The 15,596-nt window shown below is 39.5% G+C and overlaps 1 protein-coding gene across 3 annotated transcripts; it reads left to right on the forward strand.

The window, feature by feature from the left end:
• Window positions 1-497: 497 nt before the first annotated feature.
• Window positions 498-14,452, forward strand: LOC306967076 (sodium- and chloride-dependent GABA transporter ine). 3 transcript variants are annotated; one of them, XM_079561981.1, is made up of 14 exons: window positions 498-539; window positions 660-909; window positions 4,342-4,476; window positions 7,879-8,089; window positions 8,169-8,301; window positions 8,496-8,630; window positions 8,916-9,019; window positions 9,343-9,467; window positions 10,553-10,665; window positions 11,488-11,628; window positions 11,708-11,807; window positions 11,880-11,980; window positions 12,067-12,234; window positions 13,779-14,452. In XM_079561981.1, the coding sequence occupies exons 2-14, from the start codon at window positions 711-713 to the stop codon at window positions 13,878-13,880; spliced, it is 1,767 nt and encodes a 588-aa protein (XP_079418107.1). In that variant the 5' UTR covers window positions 498-539; window positions 660-710; the 3' UTR covers window positions 13,881-14,452. The 3 variants fall into 3 exon arrangements, with proteins under 3 accessions (XP_079418107.1, XP_079418108.1, XP_079418109.1); XM_079561983.1 differs by lacking the exon at window positions 498-539 and adding an exon at window positions 5,214-5,308 and having other exon boundaries at window positions 682-909; XM_079561982.1 differs by lacking the exon at window positions 498-539 and having other exon boundaries at window positions 635-909.
• Window positions 14,453-15,596: the final 1,144 nt, after the last annotated feature.

Consider the following 15,596-nt stretch of genomic DNA (forward strand, 5'->3'; position numbering starts at 1 on the left):
GAATAGACGCGTCATGAAAGTCTATATTAATAACCTATGGATATTTTCAAAGTAAAAGTGATCATTACTATATACAGTAGGGTATGCAAATTGTTTCTGTCTACATCCCTTTAATTCTAAACAAACCCCATCATTAAACTGCGTGGCAAAATCAGCTTTCATAACATCATGCCTCTACTGCGTAACGCGATGACACGTGAATACCCTACATTACATAGCCTAGCCTAGGACAGCTCAAGTTTCAAGAAACTACTGAATAGGAATCAATTTGACCGGACAAGACAAAACCTGCCCATATGCTGTAAATATGCTCAATAAGAAATAGCTTTTTATAATTGCGTCTAAAGCAGACGTTGTGGCAGACGTTTTATTTTGAAGAGCTCAGCTCTTCAGTTCATACAGTGGTCGTGGCCACAGCGACCGACTTCAGATGCTTCTATAACAATGTAGTCAACCTTCACTCCAGACAGAGCCGGCAGTGCGGGAGTACAGTCTATGGAGGCGAGTCAACTCTTTGTACCGGTCAACCTGCGCTCACTGTAGACTGTGCGTGTCCCTGACACATGTGCGATTTATTTTCATTTCAGTCAGGTCTGTGTCTTACTGGATTGAATCCAGGAAGTGTAAACGCGGTGATGTAATTTCTCACTGACCTGTAGTCTATTTTTCTCAACAGGGATATTAATTAAAATCTTGGCCTAAGCTTTGCGATGGATGTTGAAGGTGAGGGGGGTTATGCCCTGGTACCCACTGATGGCAAAGTCGCGACGGAGCTCCGGACCAGTGACTCCAAGGAGCAGAGACCCACATGGGGCCGGCGCCTGGAGTTTATCCTAGCCTCAGTCGGGTACGCAGTGGGACTGGGAAACGTCTGGAGGTTTCCGTACCTGTGCTACAGCAGCGGAGGAGGTAAGACGCGCGAAGCATTTCTATGGCTTATGATTTGCTAGACCAGTGCCGCCCCGTTAGGCGCATTATGATTTCACAATACCGAATAACTTGGCTATTACTGATCTTATCTGAACGAGCTAAATAAGCCCAGTAATAAAGGAAAATAGTCCCAGATAGGCTATATCAATCTATATTTCTCTATATATGGCCTTATATCCTTAATTCCTTCCTTAGCAATATTCCAAATAATGCATATGACTATGTCCAGAAACCTGAGTTATTGCTGTAGATTACTTGGAAGCCTTTTTTGAGGGTAGCCACTACAATTAGGTTATGTACTAAGATCAGAATGACTCAGCAAATCTACCAGCGAAGCCAGAGGAAATAGACTAAAGCATGGCTAAAGTGAAAGCTTTTACAAATTACTATACTATTTAAAGAGTCCATCATATAGTCCTACTAAACTTACTATTGACCTTTAGACTCATTGATTTATTGATAGCTGATGTTATGAGGTGGCATCTTTCTTTATCAGGAAAAGGCTCTTGCATTGTTTTAAAGTTCAGATGAATCCAGTTTAAATAAGCCTGTAGCTGTGTTTATCAGTCTTATACACAATCTGGCCACAAAAGCAAAAAGGAACCTCTGAAGAAATGTTGACAACTCAATCAGCCCAGTTGAGTTGACTCTATATTTGAAATCCTTGACTCTGATGTAAACATCTTCTTCTTTTTGTTGCTTAACAGTGGGCGGCCCTCAACGTTAGGCTGCATTACCACCACCTACTATGCTGGAGTGTGGGCCCGAGTATCTATCTATCCCTTTTGCTAAATTAATTTACACTCAACCAAATAATCGAATAATAGTTTCTTTTAAAAACACCAGTAAATCCTTAAATTCACCCTCTACATTGTTTAAAACATGGTTTAACTGGAAAGACTCGACCCCCGTCTTCTCAGCCCTTGTTTCAACTTCTCTCAATTGCAATTATACTTCTCACAATGGAAGATAACATGTTCTACAGCAGGGGTCACCAACGTGGTGCCCGCGGGCGCCCGGGGGCCCTTTGGGGCATGTCCAGTAGCCCTTGGGACTTTTTCCAAAGTGTAAAAGACTTCATTTTCTTGAATCTAATTCTTAAAATTACAGTTATTTCGGTTCTTGTGACTCGGTATGAGTTTAAAATAAAGCTATTTTAATATAAAATGGGGTCAATATCCTATCAGTGAACAGTGTACGTGTAAGTCTTTAGGATTTGTTTTTAACTGGTAGCCCTCGAACAACTTAATGCTCTTAAAGTAGCCCTCAGCTGAAATAAGGTTGGTGACCCCTACAGGTTCCACCTATTCCCCACACTCACATAGGCCTGAAGGATGCTTTCCCATTAAGTGCAGAGTATTATTACTCCCAGAATGCCCCAATCGTATCCTAGCAATAACAATGTGTTCTTTTATACTCATTTGTAACACTTTCCCTACCTTCTTTTGCACCTAGTAAAAGTGTCTCCCCCTGCGCTCCTGTTCCCAACGCCTCTGCCATTTAGAATAGATTTGAGTTTTGAGGAGCGCCTTCACCTCAGACTTAAAATTTCCTCCTACTTCAGTGCCTGCTTTGACAAATTATCTGCAATCTCATTTCCTTCTACATCTTTATGAGCAGGAACCCACATCAACCTGATACAAATTTTCAGTCGGTCAAGTCTATACAACATCTTATAAAGATCTGTCCGGCTTTTGGGTGAAAAGGCAAGAATAGAAGACAATGCCACTTAGGAATCAGAACAGATAAGAACTTCCTCCAATCTATTCTCCTCTATGCAATGGAGAACCATTAATATCTCCATCATTTCCACCGTGTACTGCTAGATAATCAAGTGTTCTTTGCTTTTTTAATATATTCAACTTTGGAATCTGTCCATCTGTATAAACAGCAGTAGAGGATGCATATGTTATATGCATATACTTTATCTGTCATAAATCACCTCCACTAAATCACTCCTGCCTTTACTTTTCTGCCCATGTATACAAAGTTCTATGTCTACAGTGGGAAAACACCAAAAAGGGGTTACCGTCCATGGCACAGCCATCTCCTGCAATCTCATCCTTTTTTTTTTTGCTAACCAAGCAAACATTGACATTGCTGCATTATGCCTTTTATTTCTATGATAAACAGCCTTCAAAAATGTTGCCAACAGTCCTTCTATGCCTCTAACAGAAGTTTGTGGCCACAGAAATGTGGGTTTCATTACTTTTACCTGTTTTCTCTACATAATAAATTATATAGGCTATTATTTTTAGTCATAAACATAAAATACTCTTCTTTAAATGCAGAAAAATTAAAATAAATTTTCTTACATTTCTGCCAAAATTGGTCATAAAATGTGGTCTGATCTTTATTAAAATCACAATAATGAGTAAACAGTGTCTGCTTAAACTAATACCACCCAAGCAATTACATGTTCTCATATTTGTATTGACCATAACATGTAAACATTCACAGGGCAGCAAGGAATAAGTGAGTACACTGTTGGATTCAATAGCTGGTCGACCCTCCTTTGGCAGCAATAACTTAACGTAACTTAACTTAACTAGACGTAATTTCCTGTAGTTGCAGATTAGACGTGCACAACAATCAGGATGAATGGTGGACCATTGCTTCCTTTACAAAACTGTTGCAGTTCATTCCTGGGATGTCTGGCGTGAATCGCTTCCTTGAGGTCATGCCACAGTATCTCAATGGGGTTTAGGTCAGGACTGACTGGGCCTTTCCAGAAGGCGTATTTTATTCTTCTGAAGTGGATTTGCTTTAGTGTTTCGGGTAATTGTCTTGTTGCAGCACCCATCCTCTTTTAAGCTTTAACTGTTGGACAGATGGCCTCAGGTTTTTCTGCAAAATATCTGATAAACTTGATAAACCATGATGCTCCCTGCACCATACTTCACAGTGGAGATAGGGTTTTGATGTTGGTGATGTTTGAGTGAGGCATGGTGGACATCAGACAATGCCTCTCAGTAAGAGACAATTCTTGACTAGTGTGTTTTTCAGTGGCCACGGCAGCTCTAAGCCACGCCTCAGTGATTGGACTTCAGGTTGGCTCACACCTGATTCTAAATGTCTGCATAAATTTGTCTAATTAGCTCTTGGAGGATCCTCAGCCAGGAGGTGTACTCACTTATGGCACGCTGTTTACATGTTAATATGTTTACATATTTTAATAAAAATATGATAAAATGTTAATATTTGGTATTAGTTTAAGTAGACGCTGTTTACTTATTCTTATGTAATAAAGACCACATTTTATGACCAATTTAGGCAGAAATGTAAGAAATTACACTTTTTCACTTTTTCCTCCCACTGTAAATGTATTTCACACTTTATTGTGTTACTTAAATCTTCTTTGTTGTGCTTGTCCTGGACGTCTGTGTGATTATCCCTTTTGCATTGATGCAGGAGCCTTCATGATTCCATATCTCATAATGGTATGCGTGTGTGGCCTTCCTCTGCTCTTCATGGAGTTCACAGTTGGGCAGTACACCCGCTTAGGACCTGTGCACGCTTTTGCCAAAATGTGTCCGCTTTTAAAAGGTAAGTTTGGTCTGAGAGCCATATGCATGGAGAACTGGGCAATGCTTCGAAATCCACATAAAATAATGAACGTTTGATTTTAACATTAGAGGCAAGTCGAAAAGAAATGGTTAAAACAGAGGAGGAAAAAAGTACTGTATAAGTGTGCAGGACAGAAGTTAGTTTAATCTTGTGCATAGAGACATAATTGTCTTTTGGACAGCGACATAATGCACCTTTAGATAATGCAACAAGATTTAAAGCCTCACCTTCTTGCCAATCATGTCTTGGATCACTGCTTGTATTTTTGCAATCGCAGTGGAATGAAACGGATGCTATCTGCAAACTAAATGCTTTTGTCAAACTGTAATTATTTTCTGTGATGTAAATCAGCAAAATACAATTGGTTCAATTTGTAATTTTAACTAAAAGAAAATGTATCCAAATGTATCTCTTGCTTCATGTATTAAGCTAATTAATCCGTATGAGGATGGATGGGGACTTGTCAAATTCTATTATAGTATATTAGTAGTGGGGCATATCCCAATCACATCACATTATTGTGTATTAAAGTTTACATATATACATTTTTATATTATTCATACACAATATTATACATATGTTTAAATGAAGATAAAAAAAATTAAAAAAAAATCAAGACCCCAGCCATCGAAAGAAAGCTATTTTTGGGAACTGCAAACTGTCTTTTTTATTCTGATGTAAAGATTCTCTCCAAAGTGTTTCTTATCTTTTCAAAGACAGAGATTCTCTACCCGGTCAAAACATCCTCCCATTGATTTATCGCTCATTTCTTCCTGGTTTATGCTCTGTGCTAAACAAGGGCCAAAAGCAGGTAGTTTTCCTCTGTTTTTTGAATGATTCACTTGTGATCTCACTGTGACCCTCAGTGGCACAGTCATGTAAATCTGTCACTATTTAACAGCATGTTGTCATTCATCAATCGAAATCTTGCAGCCTGTGTAACTCCTTGGTCTACTTTGGGCTGAGGATCACTGGATGTAGATGTGAAGAGGTGGAACAAGTCAACACGCACGATTTACACAACTCCGAGGACGTTTTGTCTCTGTTGATACACAATCTGTTGGACCATGGCATTCCAGCACAACCCCCATGCAAACAACCACTGCTTCAAAACTGCTTGGCAGTGCTTCAGTGACAGGCAGATAAACGTTCATAATGGAGTTGACATTGTTAGTTCATCTAATCTTCATCATGAGGGATCATCGCTGTCTTCTCATATTCACATTTTCAGACAGCAAAGATTACCAACAACGATGCACAAATGAAGAGCTCATTGGCAAAAACAGATATCCCCCGTATGATTTTTTATATATATTTTGGCACTAGTTGTGCTTGAATTTGATTATTTTTATTTATTTTATTTGAATTAGGACATTGTACATTAATCAACACGTCAGCAGAAAGCCTCAATGTAAATATACCAGAATTTACATAACAACTGAACTACATCCGTTTTCCTGAGGCACATAAAGAAACACAGAAGAGAAATACGGACATTGAACATGGAACAGAACAAAGTTACTGTCACAGAGGTCAGTTACAGTCAGTTTTTTTAGGACCTTTTTAAAGATGTGGCAACAGGTTGCGTTCATGTTTTAGAATGTGATGATGTCTTAATGTCAAGTTGAGGGCTGGGGCCAATACAACTCTATGGGAGTAATACAGTTTTTGTAAGAAATCTCCAAAAGAACAAATGTTTTTCCTCATCAGTATTTGACAGTGATTGGATTAACAAGCCTGACATATTATTTTTTGTCTGAAAGTGCTTTCTACTGGCCCACATCACGCTCATGTTTTCGAATATTGCCACCACTTTCAGACGCCTTTCAGAGAAAATAATTGTTAGTTCATGGTCTTCTCTATGTGCTGATAGAGAAGACAATGAACTTTGAAACTGTTTTTGTTTCATGTGGATTCTTCCAGTAATGACTGAGATATTCACTAAAAACTAAGACAAAGAAATCTGCAGTTTGCCAGTTACCACAGTTACCATAGTTACTGCCATGGAATTTTCAGTTGCTCCACCTCAATTTAAACTATGGGCTTTTTACAATGTTGTGAAGTCCATGAACGCAACCTATTGTCATTGGCAGTGAGTTTCATGACTGTGTGCCTTGAACTAAAAAATATTATACTTACTTACAATGTTACCGTAATGATAATGTAAAGGCTTTTTATCCAGAGTTTTTTTTAAACATTTTCTTAAAGAGAGACTTGATGGGATTCATTTTGGTCTCTGATGTTTGGGACCATTTTGTATGACAGTAAGTTAGATCAGTGTTTTTCAACCTTTTTTAAGCCAAAGCACATTTTTTTCATTGAAAAAATCATGAGGCACACCACCAGCAGAAAATATAAAAAATTTTAACCCTGTAGCCTATATTCAGTCATTCACATCAAAATGTCTTGAATAGGAACACCGTATAGTCTCACTACCCACAATGCCACAGTCACCGCCACCTGCCGCATCCATGCATCACTAATTCTCTTGTTTCAAAGAAATTAGTGACCTAATATGGAGTATTTATTACATGGTTACTCTACTCTAGACAGCACAGACACTCGAAAACGGTACAATATTTGTGGATAATAATGAATTTGTTTAAAAAACAACAACTAGGTGACATTGGATAATTTTCCAGGGCACACCAGACAATTTATCACGGCACACTAGTGTAAAACACTGAGTTAGATCATTGCATGCATATAAGCCTTTAATTAAGATCAATCAAGTGGCTTTATATTTTTATGGCACTGGTTCAGATCTTTGTATGAAAAACACCGCTATATAAAGAGAAATTTACAAGCATACATGGAGTTTTTTCCAATTATCTGTTTTTGCAATAGAACTCTTCAAATGTCAAGATCAAAATGAGTGAATTTGAGAAGGTAGAACATGTCAGTATCAGTGTCAGTGACTTGAGAAACCATCAACAGTGGTTTAAACAGGAAAGGGAGTGTGTGTATAAATCAAGAAAAATCATCATAAAGGGTTCGTTTGCTCAGCCCTAGCCCTGACTGGACTTGAACAATGACCTCTTGACTTTAGCCCTGGATCCAGCCTTGTAGTGAAGCTATACTGTACACCTGCTGAAATGGATAGGCACGAGACTCACACCTGCAGCTGAAACCTGATCCTGTAATGGAGCAGGTGTGAAACGGCAGAATCTTTTATAAAGCATCTGTTCTCTTCCCCCTATCCCCGCTGGCAGGAGGCGGCTCTTTGGAATGTGTTTCAAGTTCTCTACAAAAGCATACTTTCTTGTTCTCTGTGTTTAAATGAATAAATTCCAGGCTTTCATGACAGTCACTGACATATCGCGATAAGACCCGTTCTCTCCTGTCTTGTTTAGTACCTAATTTTGTGTTATTTCTTGGCAGGTGTTGGTCTGGCCACTGTTGTTATCTCCTTTGTGTTTTCTACCTACTACAATGTGCTCATGAGTTGGGCAATATATTACCTGTTCAACTCGTTCCGGTCCACACTTCCATGGCGGTCATGCAACGACACCTGGAATGTAGTCCAGAACTGTTCGAGTGGTTTTCCTGGCAATGCGACCCACCTGCAGTCCGCCAGCCAGCAGTTTTTTGAGTGAGTCTTAACAACGATATGATCACGTGCTTGGTCTGTCATGATGCCAAAACTGAGTACCCTATGTTTGCCTTCGCAGTAATAGACTTCTTGAAAAAACGGACGGCATTGAAGATTCTGGTGGGCTTCGCTGGGAGCTGCTGGGCTGTCTTGTCGTCGCCTGGGTCATAGTCTATTTATGCATATTCAAAGGAGTGAAATCCACCGGCAAGGTCAGATGATACTCCTAAATATGAAAGAAGAACTTAAAAGAATACTCCATTAGGATCCCCATTAGCTCCCTCAAAGTGGTTGCTAGTCTTCCTGTTGTGTTCTAAAATGAATGCTTTGTTTATGCCACATTAGCTTACGTACTTACTACTAAACATATTGTAATGGCTTCTTTTTCTGTTCGTGTTTCACTCAGGTTGTGTATTTCACTGCTGTGTTTCCATACTTCATCCTGTTCGCCCTGCTCATCAATAATGTGCAGCTTCCAGGAGCCATCAATGGTATCCTGTACTTCGTGACCCCTGTGTGGAGTAAACTGTTCGAAATTAAGGTGAGGCTCATTGCAAATAATCTCTGTATACATAACGGTACTTGCACTGAACGTCATTTGAACGTCTGGTATGTTGTCTTTTTGCAGGTTTACCATAGTCATTGTTCAATCCTAGTTTAGATCTGGTGTGGAGTTGTTTTTTAGACCTTGTGATGCTCAGAAGGACACATATTTCCCCTAGGTGGTACTTGGTGTGAAAAGTTTGAGAATGGCTGAACTCAGACATGAAAGCGCTGGAATTTGCTTTTATGTTGACATGGTGTTTGTTTTCCTTCATTTTGATAGGTTTGGGTAAATGCAGCGGCTCAAGTGTTTAACTCTCTTGGAATTGGATTTGGCTCGATGGTTTCAATGTCCAGTTACAACAAGTTCAACAACAACGTCCTCAGGTAACATTTTAACTTCTTTGGGTTTTATCTGTTTGGCTGTAAAAAATGAGAGAAACATTGCTTCTTGTTTGCGTGTTGCTTCTTGCTCTTGAGAATTTACTTTAGCAATGGCATTTCTCAAGCTTCCTTACCAATATGCACACGTCTTTGACAATCTTTGCCAGTGATCTTTGCCAGTGATTATGACAAACAATTCAAAATGTGCTTGCTTTAAAAAGAGAATTATTTGGGAAAGTAATGTTTATTTTGGGTCTTATCCAAAGTTCCTGCCAGCCCACAATAAAACCAATAACATGTGGTTAAAATATACCTTCTTTTCCCAGGGATGCCTTAATCGTAACAATGACAAACTCTTTCACAAGCATCCTGGCTGGGTTTGTGATCTTTTCTGCCATTGGCTACATGGCACACGTCCATAACCTCCCAGTCGACAACATAGCCACAGACGGTGAGTAATTAAAAAGTATTAAAACCATTAAAGCATTAAAGTTGCAGCCACTAACTAAATAAATCTTTACACAGAGTCTGTCAGAATATGAACATGATCTCTGCGGTGCTTTTTCACTAGCCTTACGCCCTCCATTCATACTTGTTTACTTAGTCTCTGTTTCATATTTGACAAACATGTTCGGCCTCCAGGCACACACCAGGCAACAATACAACAACAGAAGTGAAGATCAATTATGCATCACTTAGCCGCATTGTCCATAAAGGCGCACATAAGCCCATGCTGACCGGCTTTGTCTCCGGTATCTTCTGGTGTCATTCATTATTTAACGACTACAACACGTAACCAGTCATTGTCTGTATTTGTCACATGTGAAATATGATCTGACTTTCATGCGGCAGTTGTCATTAAAGGAATAGGCCACCGTTTTTACATACTGAGATATGCTCTTACCTCACTTTAGCCAGGTTAATATATCCCCGTCTGGTCTTTGTCCGTGCGCTCTGCCAAACGGAGCACATACGCAGCCTCTCCCACATGTCACATAGCTCCAAAAAAGCTCACGATAGAAGCTACCAAGCTCTTCCACGTGTTCCCTATTTAAATAAAGTTACGTGAAGTGTTTTCATGCGAAGTATATTTACACAGAAATGTAGCATGTCGATTTTATAAGCAAATAAAAAGGGGGACTATATTGTGAGGTGTAATGATACGAGGAGTAAAACGTCCGCGCAGTAACTCCTAAAGGTTATTGACGGAAGTGAGCGGGGGGAAGTCTTTAGGAGTTACTGCGCGGACGTTTTACTCCTCCTTCTATCGTGAGCTTTTTTGGAGCTATGTGACATGTGGGAGAGGCTGCGTATGTGCTCCGTTTGCGTGACAGAGCGCACGGACAAAGACCAGACGGGGATATATTAACCCGGCTAAAGTGAGGTAAGAGCATATCTCAGTATGTAAAAACGGTGGCCTATTCCTTTAAAATAACAAGGGAATTGAAATGAAAAGGAGAATGCAGTGTGAAGATGCAAGTGTTATAATATTGTAGCCTCTCCAATATTTTTTCTTCCTTTTTTTTTTATATGTAGGCCCTGGTTTAGTTTTCGTGGTGTATCCTGAAGTCATCTCCACCATGCCGCTCTTCCAGCTTTGGGCGCCTCTCTTCTTCATTATGCTCCTGTGTCTAGGCCTCGACAGCCAGGTGAACTTGATGTCTTAATATTATCAGAAATATAATGAGTCTTGTTTTCCACAATACAATATCTTTCATCTAAGTTTAGTTTTCATTTTTGTCCTTTAAAGGTGCACTTGGCAACTTTTTAAAGCAGTACTAAGTAACTCATGCCCCAAGAGGCCATAAGCGCCACTGCAGGTGTCTAGCATGTTGATGTGTTTTACTCATTAATTGTCTGTGAGAGTTAATACTACACTGACAGAAAAGACAAAGGGAGAGAGTGATATTGTTCATCCAATTACTCAATGGAGATAATTTTTCTCACTCAAACCTGGCTGTAAATACTGTTTAAGTGGCGCTAGCCCGCAGTTATTTTTTCCCGTTAGCCTGTTAGCTTCTCCTTCGTGATTCCATTAGTGTGACCCGGTGGCAGTGAAGTTGCCATTGTGGTTTTATGACCAGAGACACCGGGGGAGATGAAAGACCCCCCCAATCATCTCATTATCACTTGTATTACGTCTAGAAGGAAAGGATTTATTAAGGTAAACAAGTTACTTAGTACTGCTTTAAGTGAAAAAAAAAATCTTAATATTTGTTCATATTTGACCTTTTGGTGACTCAGTGGCATTATAAGTGCAGCCTGGCACCTTTGCGTTCCCTCACAGTGGCCTTCATAACGCTCCAAGATCAGTTGTTTTTCGGAGTTTGTACCAGGAACTGGCCAGAAACCCAAAACCAATTGATTCTGGAACATGGACTTGCTTCTGCCTGTATAAACCTGTATAAACCCTGTAAGCGATTCCTGTACTGCTCTTTTACAATGATCCCACACTTTTCATGTTCTTCTAGTTTGCTACAGTTGAAGTCGCTATAACCTTCTTAAAGGATGAATTTGGGACCAAAATTCTGCAGTTTTTGAAGCGAGAGGAGCTTCTGGCTTTGGTTGTGTGCCTGCTCTGCTTTATACTGGGGCTCCCTCATATCACAAAGGTCCAGTATATTAATCCAAAACTCGTGCTAATCCTACTCATAATGGTGGCGCTCATTATTGTCATGTTTCGTGTCACAGGGAGGCATCTATGTATTTCAGCTCATGGACCATTACACGGCTGTGGTTTCACTCATGTTTCTTGCCTTTGCTGAAGTTGTGGCCGCCTGCTGGGTCTTCGGTAAATTTGATGCATGTCTTGATTTTCAGTTCTTTCTGTAGTTCATCAATCATTCCATTTATGTGACAATAGGAACCCCACGGATCTCTTTAATGGTCAAAAGAATGCTTGGGAGGTCTCCAAACATCTACTTCCGTATATGCTGGCTTGTTCTCTGTCCTTTGTTGGTCCTGGTAAGACTTTACTGTCGCTGCCTGAATACAATCAATAACAGCGCTGCTTGCTACTTGTGTAATGCCATTTGGCTGCCTCTCCACAGTGTATCCTGGTGGCCAGTATTGTCCAGTACACGCCGGTGCGTTATGGGAAATACAAATACCCGTCCTGGGCTGAAGGTGTTGGCTGGGGAGTCTCTCTGGTGTCAATCATCTGGATCCCACTGGGCGCCATTCATGAGTTATACATCAACAAAGGATCTCTACACGACGTAAGCACCGTACTGCGCTCAGATACAATGGGTTCACAAAGTTTTCAGACTGCTCTTATATTAGAATTAGATACATTTGTTTCCTGTTAATAGAAAAAAGATTATGAAGAAAAGCTCAGTTCATACAGATATAAGGCAAGGCGAGTTTATTTGTAGAGCACAATTCATACGCAAGGTAATTCAAAGTGCTTCACAGGTGCATAAAATTACAAGAAAGCAGATCAAATTAATAGAACATAAACATTAACAGTAAAAGGCAAGAGTGCAGATGAAATACTTTCAGTTGTCATATAAGCATGAAAAGATCCCAAACAACCAGTGCAGACTCATTTCGCCGAGCCTCATTCACGACACGTTCTTACGCACAAATTTGTTCTTAAGTCCGTCTTAGGAAGGTTTTTGGCCTTCACAAAACTTGTTCTTAGCTGAAAACGTTCCTCTGCAAGAACAAATCCTAAGAACAGTCTGGAGGACTATTACGCACAAAGAAATCTCCAGTTCTGTTCACAATCTACTCATGACGGGACCTAGCATTCTGAGTCATATATATTTGTACATATTAAATCATGTATTAATCAATCCCAGAATGTAAATATAATTTTAATCAGTTTCAGATGCCTTAAAGGGGCTAGATGCAAGTTTGCCATTTTATACTCACTACTGCCACCTCAGGTCATACGTGTAACCGCACGTTCTATATAAAGCTCGTGCATGACGGCACTTTGGACCAAATTAACACCTTTTTCAGTGACAGTGCAGGATTTTAGAGGCAGTTGTGGTGAATAGGTCTAGGCTCATTGTCAAATTAAGACATTGCTGTAACATGTAGGGGGAGGAAAATACACAATTTTAACATTTTTAAACTCCGTATAGTCCCTTTTAATACAGAAATAATTGAGAATATCACTTGTAGCCTACTTTTATTAATGTTAAAGTAAAGTACCAATGTATTACTGCTAAAACTTTTGAATGCCGCCTTTCACATATAATGCAGCATTAATTGCACTGCGTTATTTGATAGAGACGAATGGAGTGTTCTCCTGCCGCCGCGTCTATTTAAGACTGACACATTGGAAGAGAAGGAAAACCCTTTCGCGATTCACAGGTTTTATCTATTTAAACATTTTGTCATGAGAGTTAATTTGCGTGCCCAAAGGTTTAGGTGGCTCCTTGAGCGCGTGGCCCAGATGGCTGAAATTTCTTTATTTTGGGGGTTTGTTTGTTAATTTTGGATCAGTGTTTTGTCACTCATTTCCTCCTCTGGCTGCCTTTTGCGCGCGTCACTTTTTTGTCCTTGTAATGTGAATCGTAGGCGGTGACATTTGCTTATTAGTCCTCACATGAAAGCGCTTCCAAGTTGGGATTCACCAAACTCAGACTTTCATGAATGAGGCCCATTGTCGTCAGTTTTTGAGTATTTATAAAATGTGGGACTGTATGTAAATGTATTCATTGCCCGTTGTATTATGACCAATTAGACAAGCGGTTGACAATCCAATCTGTTTTGTGTTTATTGTTGTTGAGAACTATTTTTCTCCCAACAGAGACTCAAATCAGCCGTGACCCCAACTCTAGACCTGGACGTCGACAACTCTCCAGATACACAAAATCATCAACAGAAGAGTACACTCAAATCCTCCCTGTGAAGCTTTTTGCACTGAAAACAAAAGTTAACAGCCCATATGCTTTTACTCAAGTGTACATTTCATTAATTACTGTTAATGTCAATCCGGCTACAGCCAAAGATTGTAGGCACTGATGTTTTGTTTATTCATTGTATCTTTTGACTACAACAGACCAAAAGAGACAGCTTGAATGCAATATTTCACATTGTTTTTGGCAGTTTGAAGCTACATTTGTCACCTGCAATGTTTATACATATTTTAAATGACTATTATCATGACTTTTACTGTAACCATCAGTCAATCATGAAAGAAACTGCAACTGAAAGTTTATAGGATTAACATTTTTAAAACTATATTTATTTTTGTATTTTGTATATTTGAATATTTTTTTTTGCATATGTAAAAGAATCCCCATGGCACGATCTTCGGGCCTCAATGCACATCTCAGCAATTTTGGAAAATACATTTTATGCCTATTGAGATACGCTACGGTGCCTTTGATCTACTGCCGTCAAACTCAGTGAAGAGTAACGACCAAAACTGTCATGAATAGAGTTACTTTGTTACAGAGTACTTTGCATTACCTTATTTTATTTTTTGGGATCTTTTAGAGAAGTAGCGCAGAGCCAGGTTTTACAAAAGTGTCCTTTTCAGTTGAGAAATGATTCACCTTTGTTCCTCTTAATGCACACAACAGTTAGGCTATATGTGTTCAACCTGCTGCTGTTGACATTAATGCTGTTCTAGTTTTACTGGAATAGGTGGGGACTGGATACTTCAGGCAGGAAAAATACATTTATCAGTGCTGGGCCACGCACACAGTAAACACTCATGGTGGTTGAATTGACCATTTCAATTCACTGCCTACATAGTTGGGATTTTATCAAGGGCGTAACACAAAATAGTGAACTCTGGGTACAAAGCATCTTGGTAAGCCCAGGCTTTGAGGGACACTTCCTCCACTGAGCTTTGGGTACCTTTTGAGTTTTATTTGTCAAAGAGACGGTTATTTGCAAGTCTGAACAAGACAGAATTAGAGGTCTCCGGGGGAAAAGTTCCCCAACATTCCCACGTAAAGAAACTGTGTGCCTCCTTCATATAGTTCAATTTAAATAGGCATTCACTGTGCATTTTTGTCATATTCAGTTTTTAGTAAACTTTTATGTATCCAGGCAATAAAATAATGTTTACATGCGTTGATTGATGTCAAACGTTAATTTGAGTGGATGTAATTATTTTGATGTCATTTTTATATAATCCAAATCCACTTTATTTATGTAGCACATGTTATGTAGCCCATTTGATAAACATAGTCAATGCTGCACATGTTAATTTAACATAACGATGAGTTTCTCATCGCACCAGTCATCTTTCATTCACACCATGCTCTGTGGTGGTTACTGTTACTAAGTTACTGTTGTAGCCACAGCCGCCTCTGTGGTAACCTGATGGAAGAGAGGCTGCTAATCTGTGCTTTCTGCTTCTCATAGCAACTGCAAACTATCATTCATTCTAGCCTATTGTACATGTTTTTAGAGGGTAGGGGAAACCAGAAGAAACTGGAGGATACGCTGACATACTACAAACTCCAGCCGGGAATCAAACCAGGGACCATCGAGCTGTGAAACACGAGCTCGAACCGCAGGGGCTGATTAAACCAAGATAATTCTTTACTTCACTAAAAACTATTAAAAAAAGCAATAAATCAAAACAATAACTTGATGAAAAGCTTGATCA

Source organism: Gobius niger (genome assembly GCF_951799975.1).
Source record: "Gobius niger genome assembly, chromosome: 1".
In the NCBI taxonomy this organism is placed as follows: domain Eukaryota; kingdom Metazoa; phylum Chordata; class Actinopteri; order Gobiiformes; family Gobiidae; genus Gobius; species Gobius niger.